General features: G+C 47.4%; 1 protein-coding gene across 1 annotated transcript in view; it reads left to right on the top strand.

Annotated features, from left to right (window-relative positions):
* The window catches only part of LOC140197833 (multifunctional procollagen lysine hydroxylase and glycosyltransferase LH3-like), a 121134-nt gene that overhangs the window by 4306 nt on the left and 101360 nt on the right, over window positions 1-15468 (top strand). Inside the window, exon 2 of the mRNA XM_072258311.1 lies at window positions 11827-11918. Coding sequence (XP_072114412.1) covers window positions 11827-11918 — 92 coding nt within the window. The remainder of the gene's footprint in view (window positions 1-11826; window positions 11919-15468) is intronic.

Raw genomic sequence — 15468 nt, 5'->3', positions numbered from 1 at the left:
GTTCCGATTGCTCCTGCAGGAGTGGCTAGGCAGCACGGTGGCGCGGTGGGTAGAGTCACTACCTCTCAGCTCTGGAGACCCAGGTTCGATCCTGACCTCCGACCCTGTGTGAGTGTGTGTGTAATTTGCTCATTCTTCCTGTGGCTATGGGTTGCCCCCTCACCCCCACTTCTCAACGTGTGCAGGGTGGACGTGTGGTGGAATCTGAGTGTTGTCGGTGAAAGCTTGGATCGGTGCATGGATGGGGGCGGGGGTGCAAGTAAATGGGACTGGCGTGGACTAGATGGGCTGAAGAGCCTGTGCTGTTCCTGTGCAATGACTATTACAGGGGAATAATGTGTGACAGTGAAGAATGAACTGAATATCCTCTTCCCCTGGCTGAGGTCTTTGGTCTTGCTGGCGCAGAGTCAGAGGTTGTTGTGTGACACCACACAGCCAGCCGATTCACCTTGCTCCCGTACATCTCCCTGTTATCCTGGATCCGAAGCCTCAGCTTGGACTCCTGCTCCGCAAGGTATCGTCATTCGATTGGGCACATTGTACACCGCTTAAGGAAACCATGTCCTTCGGCCCAAGGTGGCACAACACAGTTTATATAACTCACACACACACACCACACAAGGTAATATTACCACGAGTAAGTGAACAAAAACCAGGGTTTAAAAGGGAACAGTATAAAGCTACTGGCACCTCATGCTCAATGAGACCTGGGTAGTGGCAGGGAGTTCAGTCGTCCCGCAGCCTGGGGGAGAAGCTGTTTCCCATCCGAATAGTCCTTGCCCTAATGCTCTGGTACCTCCTGTCTGGTTATTTGGGTGGGGGGGGGGGTCAAAGAGATTGTTGGACAGATAGGAGGGATTCTTGACAACGCTAATGGTCCTGCACACGCAGCACGCCTTATAAATATCTCGACCCTGGTGATCCTCTCAGCATCTTCTCACCTTCTGCACAGTCTTCACCTTCAAAGTGCAGTACAGGCAGGGCATCGAGTCCTGTGGTGTCCACGTCGCAAAAACTAATCTTTAAAAAAAGCTTCTTGTAGTTTCCGGTCAGTTCTTCCATGTGATGATAGTGAGGAGAGGAGTTCACAGTCCGTTCTTGATAAACCTTGGTTTGACAGCCGGCTCGCCTTTCCACTAACTGTTATAAAGTTACAGTTATACAGTACAGAAACAGGCCCTTCGGCCCATCTTGTTTTTACCAGCCACGTTGTCTACCTGAGCCAGTCCCATTTGCTCGTGTTTGGCCCATATCCCTCTGAACTGGGGGTTCCCAGATTTTTTAATGCCATGGACTAGTACCATTAACTGAGGGGTTTGTGGACCCCAGATTGGGAACCCCTGCTCTGAACCCTTCCTATGCAAGTGTCTTTTCAATGTTGTAATTGTACCTGTCTCTACCACCTTGTTCCACTTACCCAAAAGGTTTCCCCTGGGTTCCTTTCAAATCGTTCTCTTCTCACCTTAAAGCTGTGCCTTCTAGTTTTGACCTCTTGGGGGGGGGGTGTTGGGGGGGAGGGAGAGACTTTGGGCACCCACCTTATTTATGCCCCTCATGCTTTGATAAATCTTTCTAAGGGGTTTCCAAGCTTTTTTTATGCCTCGGACACCCACCATTAACCAAGGAGGTCTGTGGACCTCAGGTTGGGAACCTCTGCTCTATAAGGTTACCCCTGAGCCTCCTATGCACAAGAGAAAGCAAAAGGCCCCAGCCTATCCTGTTCCTTTAGAACCCAATACCTCCACTCCCAGAAACAGAGTGTCATCGAGTATAGCGCAGAAAACATCCAGTCCCCTTAGAACCCAACTCCTCCACTCCTAGAAACAGAGTGTCATCGAGGACTCTATTGAAGAAACAGGCCCTTCAGCCCATTCAGTCCATGCCTACTCCCATCGACCTGCACCAGGACCATAGCACCCCCCCCCCAACCCCTACCATCCATGTACCTATCCAAACTTCTCTCAAGTGGTGAAGTTGAGCTCAAATCCACCATTTGCGCTGGCAGCTCGATCCGCAGTCCCACCACCCTCTGCGTGCAGCAGATCCCGCTCAGGTTCCCCTTCCCCACTCCATGCAGAAGGCGTACGGGTTAGTCGGTGAAATGGCCATGTGGGTGTAACTGGGCGGTCTGGACTTGTTGGGCTGGAAGGACCCGTTACTCTGCGGTATCTCTTAAAATAAATACACTCAGCAAGTCAGGCAGTATCTGTGGAGGGGAATAAGCAATCGACGTTTCAGCCTGAACTTTCATAGACCTCCGTTGGTGATACCTGACTTGGTAATTTCCTCTAGCATTGTGCGTGTGTGTGCTGCTCGCGATTTCCAGCATCTGCAGAATCTCCTGTGTTTGTGAAAGTAGATCTTTGGTCGTCTTGGCTACACAGCCTGGGGCCAGAGGGAAGGAAGGGTGTCTTGTGTCTGTGAGTGTGTGTCTGTATATCTGTGTCTGTGTATCTGTCTGTGTGAGCGTGTGTATCGGTCTGTCAGTGTGTGGTGTGTATAACACTGGAATGTCGAGAATGTGCCTCTCTTTTAAAGCTGCTTGTTTCTGAGTAAGTGACACAGCTGGGAAATGGAATGAGGCAGGTCGAAAGGTCAAAGGCTGCCCTGGGTTTGGTGGAGAGGAGGTGAACCTTGGTCATACTCTAGGTTGTGAGGTCCCACTGGACGTGAGGACACTGCTGACCGCAGGCTTGTGGTCCAGGTGGACCTTCACCATGCCAGGGGCAGTTCCCAGAGGCTAGTTCTCAGTCCTTGATTAGCTGGTTTGCTTCAATCCCGGTTGATTTGATATGAGGCAAACGACGCATTTCAGAATCAGGTTTTATTATCACCGGCAGGTGTCGTGGAACTTGTTAACATGGCAGCAACAGCAGTTCAATGTAATACATAATATAGAAGAATAAAAATAATAATAATAGAAAGTACATCAATCTATATTGAATAGATGAAAAATAGTGCAAAAATCAAAACAATATATATTGAAAAAGTGAGGTAGTGTTCACGGGTTCAATGTCCATTTCGGAATCGGATGGCAGAGGGGAAGAAGCTATTCCTGAGTCGCTGAGTGTGTGCCTTCAGGCTTCTGTACCTCCTACCTGATGGTAACAGTGAGAAAAGGGCATGCCCTGGGTGCTGGAGGTCCTTAATAATGGACGCTGGCTTTCTGAGACATCGCTCCCTGAAGATGTCCTGGGTATTTTGTAGACTAGTCCCCAAGATGGAGCTGACTAGATTTACAACCCTCTGCAGCTTCTTTCAGTCCTGTGCAGTAGCCCCTCCATACCAGACAGTGATGCAGCCTGTCAGAATGCTCTCCAGGGTACAACTGTAGAAGTTTTTGAGTGTATTTGTTGACATGTCAAATTTCTTAAAACTCTTAATGAAGTATAGTCGCTGTCTTGCCTTCTTTATAACTACATCAATATGTTGGGACCAAGTTAGGTCCTCAGAGATTTTGACACCCAGGAACTTGAAGCTGCTCACTCTCTCCACTTCTGATCCCTCTATGAGGATTGGTATGCATTCCTTTGTCTTACCCTTCCTGAAGTCCACAATCAGCTCTTTTGTCTTACTGACGTTGAGTGCCAGGTTGTTGCTGCGACACCATTCCACTAGTTGGCATATCTCACTCCTGTACGCCCTCTCGTCACCACCTGAGATTCCATCAACAATGGCTGCTTCATCAGCAAATTTATAGATGGTACTTGAGCTGTGCCTAGCCACACAGTCATGTGTATATAGAGATTTGAACAGTGGGCTAAGCACACACCCCTGAGGTGCACCAGGTTTGATCATCAGCGAGGAGGAGCTGTTATCACCAATCTGCACAGATTGTGGTCTTCCGGTTAGGAAGTCGATGATCCAATTGCAGAGGGAGGTACAGAGGCCCAGGTTCTGCAACTTCTCAATCAGGATTGTGGGAATGATGGTATTAAATGCTGAGCTATAGTCTATGAACAGCATTCTGACAAAGGTGTTCACTATATATTTTGATGTATCTGTGATAAATAAAGATATTCTCAATTTCACCTCACCTCCCCAGACCTGAGATTCTTACTATAATGTTGCGGGTCATTAGAAACAGGGACGAGGGTCGGCCATCTTGTCCATCGGGCCTGCTCTGCTGGGATAGACAGATCCCCCACCTCACCGAGGGTCGAGGACCCGTCGGCTACCCTCACCTGGTTTGCCCCGTCTGCCGAGACGGTTTACCGGGGTGTGGCCGTTGCGCATGTTACAGCTACTTGGAACCACAGGTGAGAGCTGAGCGCCGGTGGGGACCAAAGGTGGACGAGCTGCCCTGAAAAGGGCAGGGCAGGTCCCCCCACCAGAGGTGCTACCCCTCCCTCAACCCCCCATACCCTGATGGTAGCAATGAGATAAAGGCATGACCTGGGCGATGGGGGTCCTTAGTGATGGATGCTGTCTTTCTGAGGCATTGATCCTTGAAGATGTCCTGGATACCACTAGTGCCCATGATGGAGCTGACTAATTTTACATTTTCTGAAGTCCACAATCATTCTTTAGTTTACTGACCTTTTCTGCATAACTCTTCATTCCCCTGCTATGCAAAACTCTATCTAACTGTGTATCTTAAATATATTTAATGAGGAAGCCTTTACTGCTTCCCTGGGCAGAGAATTCCACAGATTCACTGCTCGCTGGGAAAATTCACTTTCTCCTCATCTCTGTCCTAAATCTACTCCCCAAAATCTTGAGGCCATCTCCCTGAGTTCTAGTGTCACCTACCAGTGGAAACATCTTTCCTGCTTCCATCTTATCTATCTCTTCCCTGATCTTATATGTTTCTATAAGATTTCCTCTCATTCTTCTGAATTCCAGCAAGCATAGGCCCAGGCGGCTGCATCTCTCCTCATGGGGTAACCGCTTCATCCCTCAGATCAAACTGGTAAACCTTCTCTGCTCCGCCTCGAGTTTAAAGTACATTTATTATCAAGTATGTATACTTTATACAACCTTGAGATGTGTCTCCTTATAGGCAGTCACAGAACAAAGAAACCCAATAGAACCCGTTTTTAAAAAAAATACCATCAAACACCTATTGGACAGAAAAACAAATCGTGCAAACAATAAAAGTAAGGAAATAACATTCAGAACTGAAGGGTGAAGGTGAATTCACAGTCACAAAGCCAGTCATCACTGCAGCTGATCCAGGAGCCTGTTAGTTGCAGGCCATGGCCTCAGTTCAGCGCAGAGTCGAGTAAACCTCACGGAGCAGCGAGCTGAACGCCAGTCCATCCCTCGCTTCTGGCCGCAACACCCCGACCTTTTCAACCTGGCCCAGTGCTTGAATGGTTCACACTTCAGATCGTTCCTCACTCTCAAACCTGGGCCCTACCACCTCAATTTGACCCAATTTGGCCCTGTGCTTGAATCAGCCAACCCTTGGGTCTCTCCTTGCTCTCCAGCCTAGGCCCAGCTGCCTCACTTCAGTCTGTACCTGACCTTTCCAATCAAACCTGGCGCTTAGATCGTCCAAACCTCAGTTTGTTCCTCGCCCTCAGACCTGGGCTCTGCCTCTTCAATATGCTCTCAAACCTGTACCCAACCTTCCTAGTTCATCCCAGTGCTTAAATCGACCAGACGGCAAATCGTTCCTCACTCTCAGGCCTGGGGCCTGCTGCTTTGATTCGGCCTTTACCCGTTTGAAGAGGATGGTGAACTCAACCTGGCACTTAAATCGATTAAACCTCAGGTCTCTCCTTGCTGTTGGGCTCGGGCCCTGCTGCCTCACCTTGTTTTGTTTGCTACCAGCAAGTAGTCGCTGTACTTCACCAGCGCCATCGTAAACGGATGATAGCACATCTTTAATTGCTTCCTGGAGTTGGAAGCCTGATCACATGGAAGCAGACCCTTTTTCCTGACTCGTCTATGCCCACTGAGATTTCCCATCTAAGCTTGTCTCACTTACCTGCGTTTGACCCACAATCCATGTACCTGTCCAAATGCCTTTGAAATATTGTTATTGTCATTAGGGCTGCCAACTTTCTCACTTCCAAATAAGAAAAGGTGGCGTGCGGCGGCGGTGTGGGTATGGTGCAGGCCCAGGATGAAGTGACTGAGGGGGCTGGCAGCTAGCAGGTGGTAACAGGGACCTTTTTCAAAAGAGAGAGAGAGAGAGAGAGAGAAAAACACAACCCTGAATAGGTAAACAAATCCAATATATGAACCATGTATACATATCTTCAGTGATATATATGAAATGTAACACCAAATTATAACAGAGCATAGTCTGACTACCAGTCAGACATGAAATAACACGGAGTAACCCTATCTGTATGTGCCTGTAGAGTCGACATATAATCACTGCAAAAGAGAAAAGATGGGGGGACTCACCAAGTCTACTGTTTCCATGGATATTTCTTGCTGCTCTTGACTGATTCAAGCAGTCCTTTGTCCTTTTGCACAGCCAGAGAAGTCCTTACATGAGAAGTCACAGTTCACAGATATTTGAAGTTCATTTTTGATCAGCTCTGTGCTGCATCTGTTTCTTGAGTCTGACCATTTCATGGTCATCAGAGAGAAGATCCTTTCTACAAAGGCATTTGAGCCTGGCACACTAAGGACAAATGAGACAATCCTGAACACGTTGATCAAGTTGACTTTCCCTATGTTTTGGAAAACTGCCACCCACTTCTCACTGGTGGATTTTGTGGTATCCTGTCTGGCTTTCTGTATTTCCTCCTGGCTAGCACAAAACTCTTCATAGAGTTGGCCCATATTGACTGTCTCTGTCATTTTGAGGGCAGCCACCACCTGCTCCAGGTCAGTGAAGGAGAGCTCCTCATAGAGGCCGATCGGTTTCAGTTCCATCATTACATTTTCTGGTGAGAAATCAAACCACTTGTCAATGTATGTAATGACAGAGTCATAGAACTTCACAAAGTCCTGTTGCTGCTTGGACCTTTGTGTTGGCACTTGTTTGTCCATCAGCTGCTTGGTTTGGTATTCAAAAAAGCTGTCCTGTTTCCGCTGAAGCATCTTCATTTTGAACTTTCGGACTGCTTCGTAAACATCTGTGATGCAGAGTTTTGTTTCCTCCAGCCTTTTTACGAGTTGGTCAAAAACACACCCTACGTTGTGGAAAAAGCACAGATAATTTTCAGTATCTCCAGTTTTTTCTTCATCCTCAAAAATCCTTTTCAGTGTCAGAGGACAGGTCTCAAGGGACCTGAAGTATGACGTAGGAGCTGGCCAGCTTTGCAGGAGACGTTCGACAGCTAGATGAAGAGAGAGCCATCGTGTGCAACATGACGCAGAATTTCACGCCACTCTGGCAACAAAGGCAAAAAATGGACGCAGTTCCTCTCTTCGGGAAGCAGATATTGAGAAGTGGCTGTAGACCTTTAGAACAATTGTCTCAATATCCACTGACAGCTGATCACAGGCGTGCTTGCAGGTGTTATGAGCTATGTGAGCTGGGCAATTAGCTTCCAGAATGCGATTGTTGGCACTGCTCAATAACTGGTAAACTGAGTTGTGTTTTCCAAAGTTTACATTGGCATTATCTGCTGCATAGGCTGTGATGTGTCTAATATCCAGTTCATACTTTTCCAGACAGCTTATCAGAGTTTGATGTATGTCATTTGCAGTTTCGTCACTGTCCTCATAGAAGTCAAGTAACTTACACTGCACTCCATCACACACGGAAATATCTCTCACACACTGGACACATTTTTCTATCTCCCTTGTTTAAGGCATCGGTGGCAACTGAGAAATACGCGGGTTCCGCGGGCTCACCTTCTTCGGTCGGGGACAGGTAATCTATAATATCCCGCACAGTCTTTGGTCCTAAAACACTCATTGTAAGCATCTCAGCTTTCGTTCTTCCCAAGTGCATCTTCTTCACAACATTTGAGTCATTAAACAAAGCACCGTTGAGCTTAGCAAGACAGTCGGTGCTGTTGTAGCTGAGTCCGTGTTTAACCGTATGGTACACGTACGAGGCTTCACTTGCCGCGATTTTGTCATTTTCCGCAGAGGATTTCACGACGAATGCACCAATATTTCTTGCACCTTTAGCTAGTGTGGCCTTCTTGTGCACTTCTGTGGAAGCATGCTGAGTTAGGTCATTCTCACCTCCATGGCCAATTGAGAATTCCTGACAGCATAAAGTACAGAAGGCCTTCGTCGACATTGAGTCACCGCTGACAGGCTTGATCCACGTCTTGTTTGCTTCCCATTGCTTGTTATAGCTGCACAGTCTTTTCATTTTTGGAGGTTTATCCATATTGACACATGCCAAACCGACTGAACAACACCAGGTGTTACTGAAACTTTTTGTTTTGGCAGGAATTGGCAAAATATAGCACACAACTGATGTGCATAAGGGGGCCTGTGATTGGATGACAGGTGAATCACTCGTGCGTGGTGTCAACAGCACATGCAACACGCACACCCACTGTTGTATCAGATCTAAGATCTGTCTGTAAGCATGCCCTCTGGTGATTACAGAGTAGTAGCAGTCAAATTCGGGACAAGGGTGGTCCCGCATGGGACAAACCAATTTAGCCCGATATACAGGATGTCCTGGCTAATACAGGACAGTTGGCAACTCTAATTGTCATCCACTTCCCCTGGCAGCTCATTCCCTACACCAGCCCCCCTCTGTGTGGAAAAAGTTGCCCTTTGGATTCCTGTTAAATCTCAACCCTCTCACCCTAAATCTATGCCCTCTATTTTGACATTCCCCAACCTATCATTGCCTCTTATAAGACCATAAGATATAGGATCCAAATTAGGCCATTTGGCCCATTGAGTCTGCTCTACCATTTCATCATGGCTGATCCATTTTCCCTCTCAGCCCCAATCTCCTGCCTTCTGCCTGGAACCCTTCATGCCCTGACCAGTCAAGAATCTATCAACCTCTGCCTTAAATGCACCCAATGACTTGGCCTCCACAGCCGTCTGTGGCAATGAATTCCACAGATTCACCGCCCTCTAGTTAAAGAAATTCCTCCACATCTCTGTTCTTGAAGGACACCCCTCTCGATTCCCCCATCGTAGGAAGCATCCTCTCCACATCCACATCAAGGCTTTTCAACATTCAATAGGTTTCAAAGAGATGTCATTCTTCTAAATGACATCTCATTCTTCTAAATTCAAGTGAATTCTGCCCAGAGCCATCAAAGGCTCCTCATATGACAAACCTTTCAATCGTGGAATCATTTTTGTGACCCTCCTTTGACGTTATAGACAGTGGTAAGACTAACACTCAGTCTCCTACACTCCCAAGAATGAAGTGCTAGCCACTCCCTATATCTCAGGTCTTCAAGTCCTGGCTACATTCTCATAACTGGAGGGAGTACAATGCCTTTCCAGTAACGGTGAACAAAACTGCGCACTTCTCAAGGTGTGGTCATAGAGTCATAGAAAAATACAGCATAGAAACAGGCCCTTTGGCCCATCTAGTCCATGCCGAGCCATTTAAACTGCCTACTCCCATCGACCTGCACCCGGACCATAGCCCTGCATACCCATACCATCCATGTACCTATCCAGACTTCTGTAAAACATTGAAATTGAGCTTGCATGCACCACTTGCACTGGCCACTCATTCCAACCTACTGTGACACTGTGAAAGAAGTTTCCCCTGTGTTCCTCTGAAACTTTTCACCTTTCACCCTTAACCCATGACCTCTGGTTGTAGTCCCACCTTCCTCTTTGCGTTTACCCTGTCTATATGCCTCATAATTTTGTGTACCTTTGTCAAATCTCCCTCAACCGTCTACGTTCTAGGGAATATTGGCCTAACCTCTTCAAACTTTCCTTATAACTCAGGTCCTTCAGACCCAGCAACATCCTTGTGAACTTTCTCTGTACTCTTCATCCTTATTTACATGTTTCTTCTAGATTTGTGACCAAAACTGCACACAATACTCCAAACGTCTTGTACAACTCCAACATAACATCCCATCTCCTGTACACAATACTTTAATTTATGAAGGTCACTGTGCCAAAAGCTTTCTTTATGACTCTATTCACCTGGGATGAATTATGGACCTGTGTTCCCAGATCCCTTTATACTGTACCCATATCTTGTACATAATCTTCCAACTCCTATTCTCAAGGATGTGTGCTTAGCCCATTGTTCTACTCTCTCTACACCCATGACTGTGTGGCTGGGTGCCATTTATAAATGTGCTGATGAGGCAACCATTGTTAGCAGGATTTCAGATGCTGATGAAAGGGTGTACAGGAGTGAGGTATATCAACTATTGACTGGTACTGCATTCAACGTCAGTAAGACTAAAGGGCTGTTTGTGACCATCAGGAAGAGTAAGACGAGGTAGCACAAACCGATCCTCGTAGAAGTGAACTGCAAAGAGTGAGCAATTTCAAGCTCCTGGGTGTCAGTATCTCCGAGGTTCACAAAATATCGATGCAGCTAGAAAGAAGGCACAATAGTGTCTGTATTTCATTAGGAGCTTGTGGAGGTTCGGTGTGGCGCCAAAGGCACTCGAATTTCTACAGGTGTACTGTGGAGAGCATTCGAACCAGCTGCATCACTGTCTGGTATGGGGGAGAGGGGGGCGACTGCGCAGGAAATAAGCTGCAGAGAGTTGTAAACTCAGTCAGCTCCATCATGGGCACTAGCTTCTGTCATTTCCAGGACATCTTCAAGGAGCGATGCCTCAGGAAGGCGGCATCTATCATTAAGGACCCCCATCACCCAGGTCATGCTCTCTTCTCATTGTTACCATCAAGGAGGAGGTACAGAAGCCTGAAGTCTCACACTCAATGATTCAGGAACAGCTTCTTCCCCTCTGCCATCTGATTTCTGAATGGACATTGAACCCATGAACTCTACAGCACTTTTTAAAAATTTCTGTTTTTGCACTGCTTATTTTCATTTACCTATATATACTTACTGCAATTCTCAGTTTGTTTTATTCTGTATTGCATTGTACTGCCGCATTACAACAAATTTCACAACGTATGCCGGGGATATTAAACCCGATTGTGATTCTGATTTTCATTGCCCTGAATGAAGACGGCCAGTGTGGAAAATATCCTCTTCGTCACCCTGTCTACCCGTGACGCCACTTTCAGGGAACCATGTACTCATACCCCTGGGTCGAGGTGACACCGAGATGTGGTATCCGTCAAGGTCATGGTTGAGATGTAGTTGCTTTTCTAGGTTTGACGGGGGGGGGGGGAGGGAGTTAGATGTCAGGTTAGGGTTGAGGGACAAGAATGTGGTGGAATGAGGGGTCAGGACAGGGTCTGGGCCTCCACCGTGCATCCAAAGGCCAGTGGTGAGGGTGTGTGCTGAAAGAGATCCATAGTCAGATGTCAAGCTGGGAGTCGAGCAAGGATGAATGTCGGTAGACCCCTCTCCTCACCCCCCAAGTCCGCGAGGCATTGTGATCGGTGGATTCTGGGATTGGAGTTCCATGCTGGCAGGAGGCACGAGGGCCGGTGACACCCTAGGTACACGAGCTGGTGACACTGAGTTCAAGGCCTATTGTTTGTGGTCTTGTCATTAGTGAGCCTGGAGTTAGTGCCCTCATCCAGGGTCCTCATTCATCACCATTGGTGAGTCCCGGGGCTGATTGGCCAAAGCCTTGGCCCTGTGAGTCTATGCAGGTCCATTGAGGAAGTCAAAGACCCAAAGTCTGTGAGTCTACAAGTTTGCTGGAGGCCCGGAGACAGTTGGAAGTGTGTGTGTGTATGTGTGTGTGTATATGGGTGGGTGGGAGTATTACGTACATGGGATGGTGTTTGATCCTTGGGGATGGGGGATGGTGTCCACTTTCTGTGTGCTGATACTGATTTCACCTTTAACCCCATCTCTCCCAGATAACTTGTTGGTGATCACTGTGGCAACCAGTGAGACTGAGGGCTTCAAACGTTTCATCCGGACTGCAAGGCATTTTAACTACACGGTCAAGGTGAGGGGAGATGGACAGAATTGTCCTCAGGGCAGCGGGGGTAGGTGTGTGGCATGGTGGCTGTAATCGGTGGGGGGGTGGAGATGGGGGCACGTTCCCAGTCCCCACAGTTCCTGTTCCCCACCGGGCAAGGAAATCTGTGCTCTGTTGTCCTTACTTAGAACATTGACCAGAACAGTCCCTTCTGTGCCAGTCTGATCCCTTCTGCCTGTACGTGGTGCCCATCTCTCCATTCCCTGTTGCTTTATGTGCCTGTGGAACTGCCCACAGTGTTGTACCAAGCTAATTAATCTAAAGTCACCAAATCCCTACTGCATGCATCTCCTTTAAACTTTCCCACCCCAGTCTCCACAAATCCATTGTATTTCTTCATTTTGAGATACAGCACAGTAACAGGCCCCTATGGCACAACGAGCACATGCCAACCAATCACACCCTTTTGGCTAATTAACCTTGAGTAGTCAGGGCACGAAAGGATATAGGGAGAAGGCAGGAGATTGGGGCCAAGACAGAAATGGATCAGCCATGATGAAATAGCAGAGCAGACTCGATGGGCCAAATGGCCTAATTCTGCCCCTATATCTCATGGTCTTGCAGCCTAACCTATTAACCCATCTGTATGTCTTTTGAGTGAATGAGGGCCTTCATTGGTCAGGGTCAACCATGGATGTTACGTCCCAGCTGTCCGGGTAAGCGAGCCTGGGCAGTACAATATTGACAGCAAGCTGTTGCTCGTATAGCAAGCTCCCCCTCTCCACGCATCTGATGAACTCAAAGGAATGTCAGAGACCGATACAGTGTGGCACCAACAACATCACAGGAGTTTCCACTCAGCGCTGAACTCAACATAGGACTGCTTTAGGGATTCCAGCTCCAGATTTTTCCCTGGGCGGTTTACTCCCAAAGCCTTCCCCATGATTGGCTATAGCCGCAAGGCAGCAGAGGTTTGAGATCAGAGTTTTCCATCTCCTAGATGAACTGCCATCCACGACTGATGAGCCCCACCTGCCTGAAGTGACTGATTTTAAGGCACCAGTAAGTCGCCTTTGCCCCTTCTCCAGTCAGTAGAAAGCCACACGTGAAGGCCAGGGGTTGGACTTTGTTGTCGGAGGCCATTTGAGATGCATGCCATTGGGAGCTTTTAATAGGTAGTGGGACCCTGTCCCCATTACCACCCCAGCTATAACCTCCTTAGGATCCTAAGTCTTTGGAATGTGTGAGGAAACTGAAGAAACCCATGCGGTCACAGAGAGAACGTGCAAACTCCTTACAGACAGTGGCAGAAATTGACCTGGCTAGTGCTGTAGTAGTGTTACACTGACGGCTGAGCTACTGGGCCACCCTCTGAGCTCAAATACTACGCTCTCTAGAATTTGACACTTCTACCCTGGGAGGAAAGTCCTGTCTGCCTGCTCTATCTGTGCCTCTCTAATCTCTCAAGCTTCCATCAGCAGTCCCCTCAGTCTCCACCGGTCCAGCCTCTTCTTTAGCTCAAACCCTCGTATCCAGGCAGTGTCGTGTCCTGCTGAACCTCTTCGGCAGCTTCTCCAAAGCCTTCACATCCTTCCTATAAATGCAGTGTCCAGATCTGGTCAGTAGGAACAATAACTACTGTCTGCCTCGCACTTGTGCCAAATGCACCCGTTAACCTGGTAAGCAGTTTGAGGCTTTATAAGGCATTGATCAGACCGCACTTGGAGTGCTGTGAGCAGTTTTGGGCCCCATTATCTAAGCAAAGCAGTGTGCTGGTACTTGAGAGGATCCAGAGGAGGTTTACTAGAATGATCCCGGGAATGGAAGGGTTAAGGAATGAGGAGCGTTTGACGGCTGTGGTCCGCACTCTCAGGAGTTCAGAGGAATGAGGGGAGATCTCATTAGAACTTCCCAAATATTGAAAGGCGTAGACAGGGTGGACATGGAGAGTGTGTTTCCAGTAATACAGGAGTGGCGGGCCGGGGGGCACATCAAATACTTGTTACACCGATGGCAATTAGGGCAGCAATGAAGGTCCTCCATCTCGTGCAGAGGGCACAGCCTCAGATTAAAAGGGCATCCCTTTAGAACAGAGATGAGGAGAAATTTCTTTAGCCAGAGAGTGGTGCATTATTGCCACAGATGGCTGTAGAGGCCAAGTTATTGGATAATTACAGCAGAGGTTCTCGGTTAGTAAGGGTGTCAAAAGTCGCAGGGGGAAGACAGGAGAATGGGGTTGAGAGGGATGATAAGCAGGCATGCTGGAATGGCAAAGCAGGCTTGATGGGCTGAATGGCCTCATTCTTGTGTCATATAGCCTCAGCTTGGCTGGATAATCCTCGACACCGTGGGGCAGAAATTGAGGTGGTCGGTGGGGTGTTCAATGACTGTTGTCTGTGCGGAGTTTGCATGTTCTCCCTTGTGGCCACCTTGACCTCCTCCCACGTCCTAATGACACGCGGGGTCAGTGGGTTAACTGTCCGCAGTGGGTGGAATCTGAGGGTAGTTGATGGGCGAATGAAATGGGATCCGTGGGAATGGGTGGTTAATGGTCAGACTTCGGCCTGGTTCAAAGTCCAAAGTTCAAAGTAAATTTTATGATCAAAGTACATACATGTCGCCACATACAACCCTGAGATTCATTTTCCTGCAGGCATACTCAACAAATCTATTTTTTTTTCAATAGTCTGTGATCCAGTAGGGTTGGTCGGTACTATCTGAAGGGACTAATGATCATAGTGATTTTTGGCAAGGTATATGTCTATAGAGTTAGAAAATATGTGATAGCATTGCACCAGTGGTAGCTTTATGTGTTTTTATAGGCATCCGTTAGTCTCGTGAGACCATGGATTTGTGCCTTGGAAGGTTTCCAGGGCGCAGGCCTGGGCAGGGTTATATGGAAGACTGGCAGTTTCTCATGCTGCAAGTCTCCCCTCTCCATGCCACTGATGTTGTCCAAGGGAAGGGCACTAGGGCCAATACAGCTTGGCACTGGTGTCGTCTCAGAGCAATGTGTGGTTAAGTGCCTTGCTCAAGGATAGAACACGTTGCCTCAGCTGAGGCTCGAGCTAGCGACTTTCAGATCACTAGACCGACGCATTAACCCCTTGGCCACGTGCCAACACAGCTTTATGTGTGCTATCATGCATTTTATAACACTACCCTAAAATAAGCATTTCTGAAAAGTGGTCAATATAAAGTACAACATATACATTCCACCTAGTGGTATTTTGTCATCAGTGATCCCTCAACATTGAAATTTGTTGCAATGATAGCTGAGTTCAAGCACTTTCATCAAATGTTGTTATAAAATTCTACATTGAAAACTATGTCATTGGTGGCACTTGCAGTACAGTGCCTAATTTCATTAGAGTGAATCATTTCATATTTAGAAAAATATTTGTTGTTTATTTTGGAAAAGTCAATAAAAACCCTAGGACACATATAATCACATGGATTTGTGGAGAATTTATTCAGGAATTCAAATAAGTAATCACTTTTTGTATATATTCCATGTTAACATCAGTATAGCAGAAAATGTTACCCCAGCCCCCAAAAGGATAAAAAACCTCATTTG

This window comes from Mobula birostris, chromosome 5 (genome assembly GCF_030028105.1).
Source record: "Mobula birostris isolate sMobBir1 chromosome 5, sMobBir1.hap1, whole genome shotgun sequence".
Lineage (NCBI taxonomy): Eukaryota > Metazoa > Chordata > Chondrichthyes > Myliobatiformes > Myliobatidae > Mobula > Mobula birostris.
Note: the sequence above shows the minus strand (reverse complement) of the source record. Positions and strands in the feature narration are given on the sequence as shown.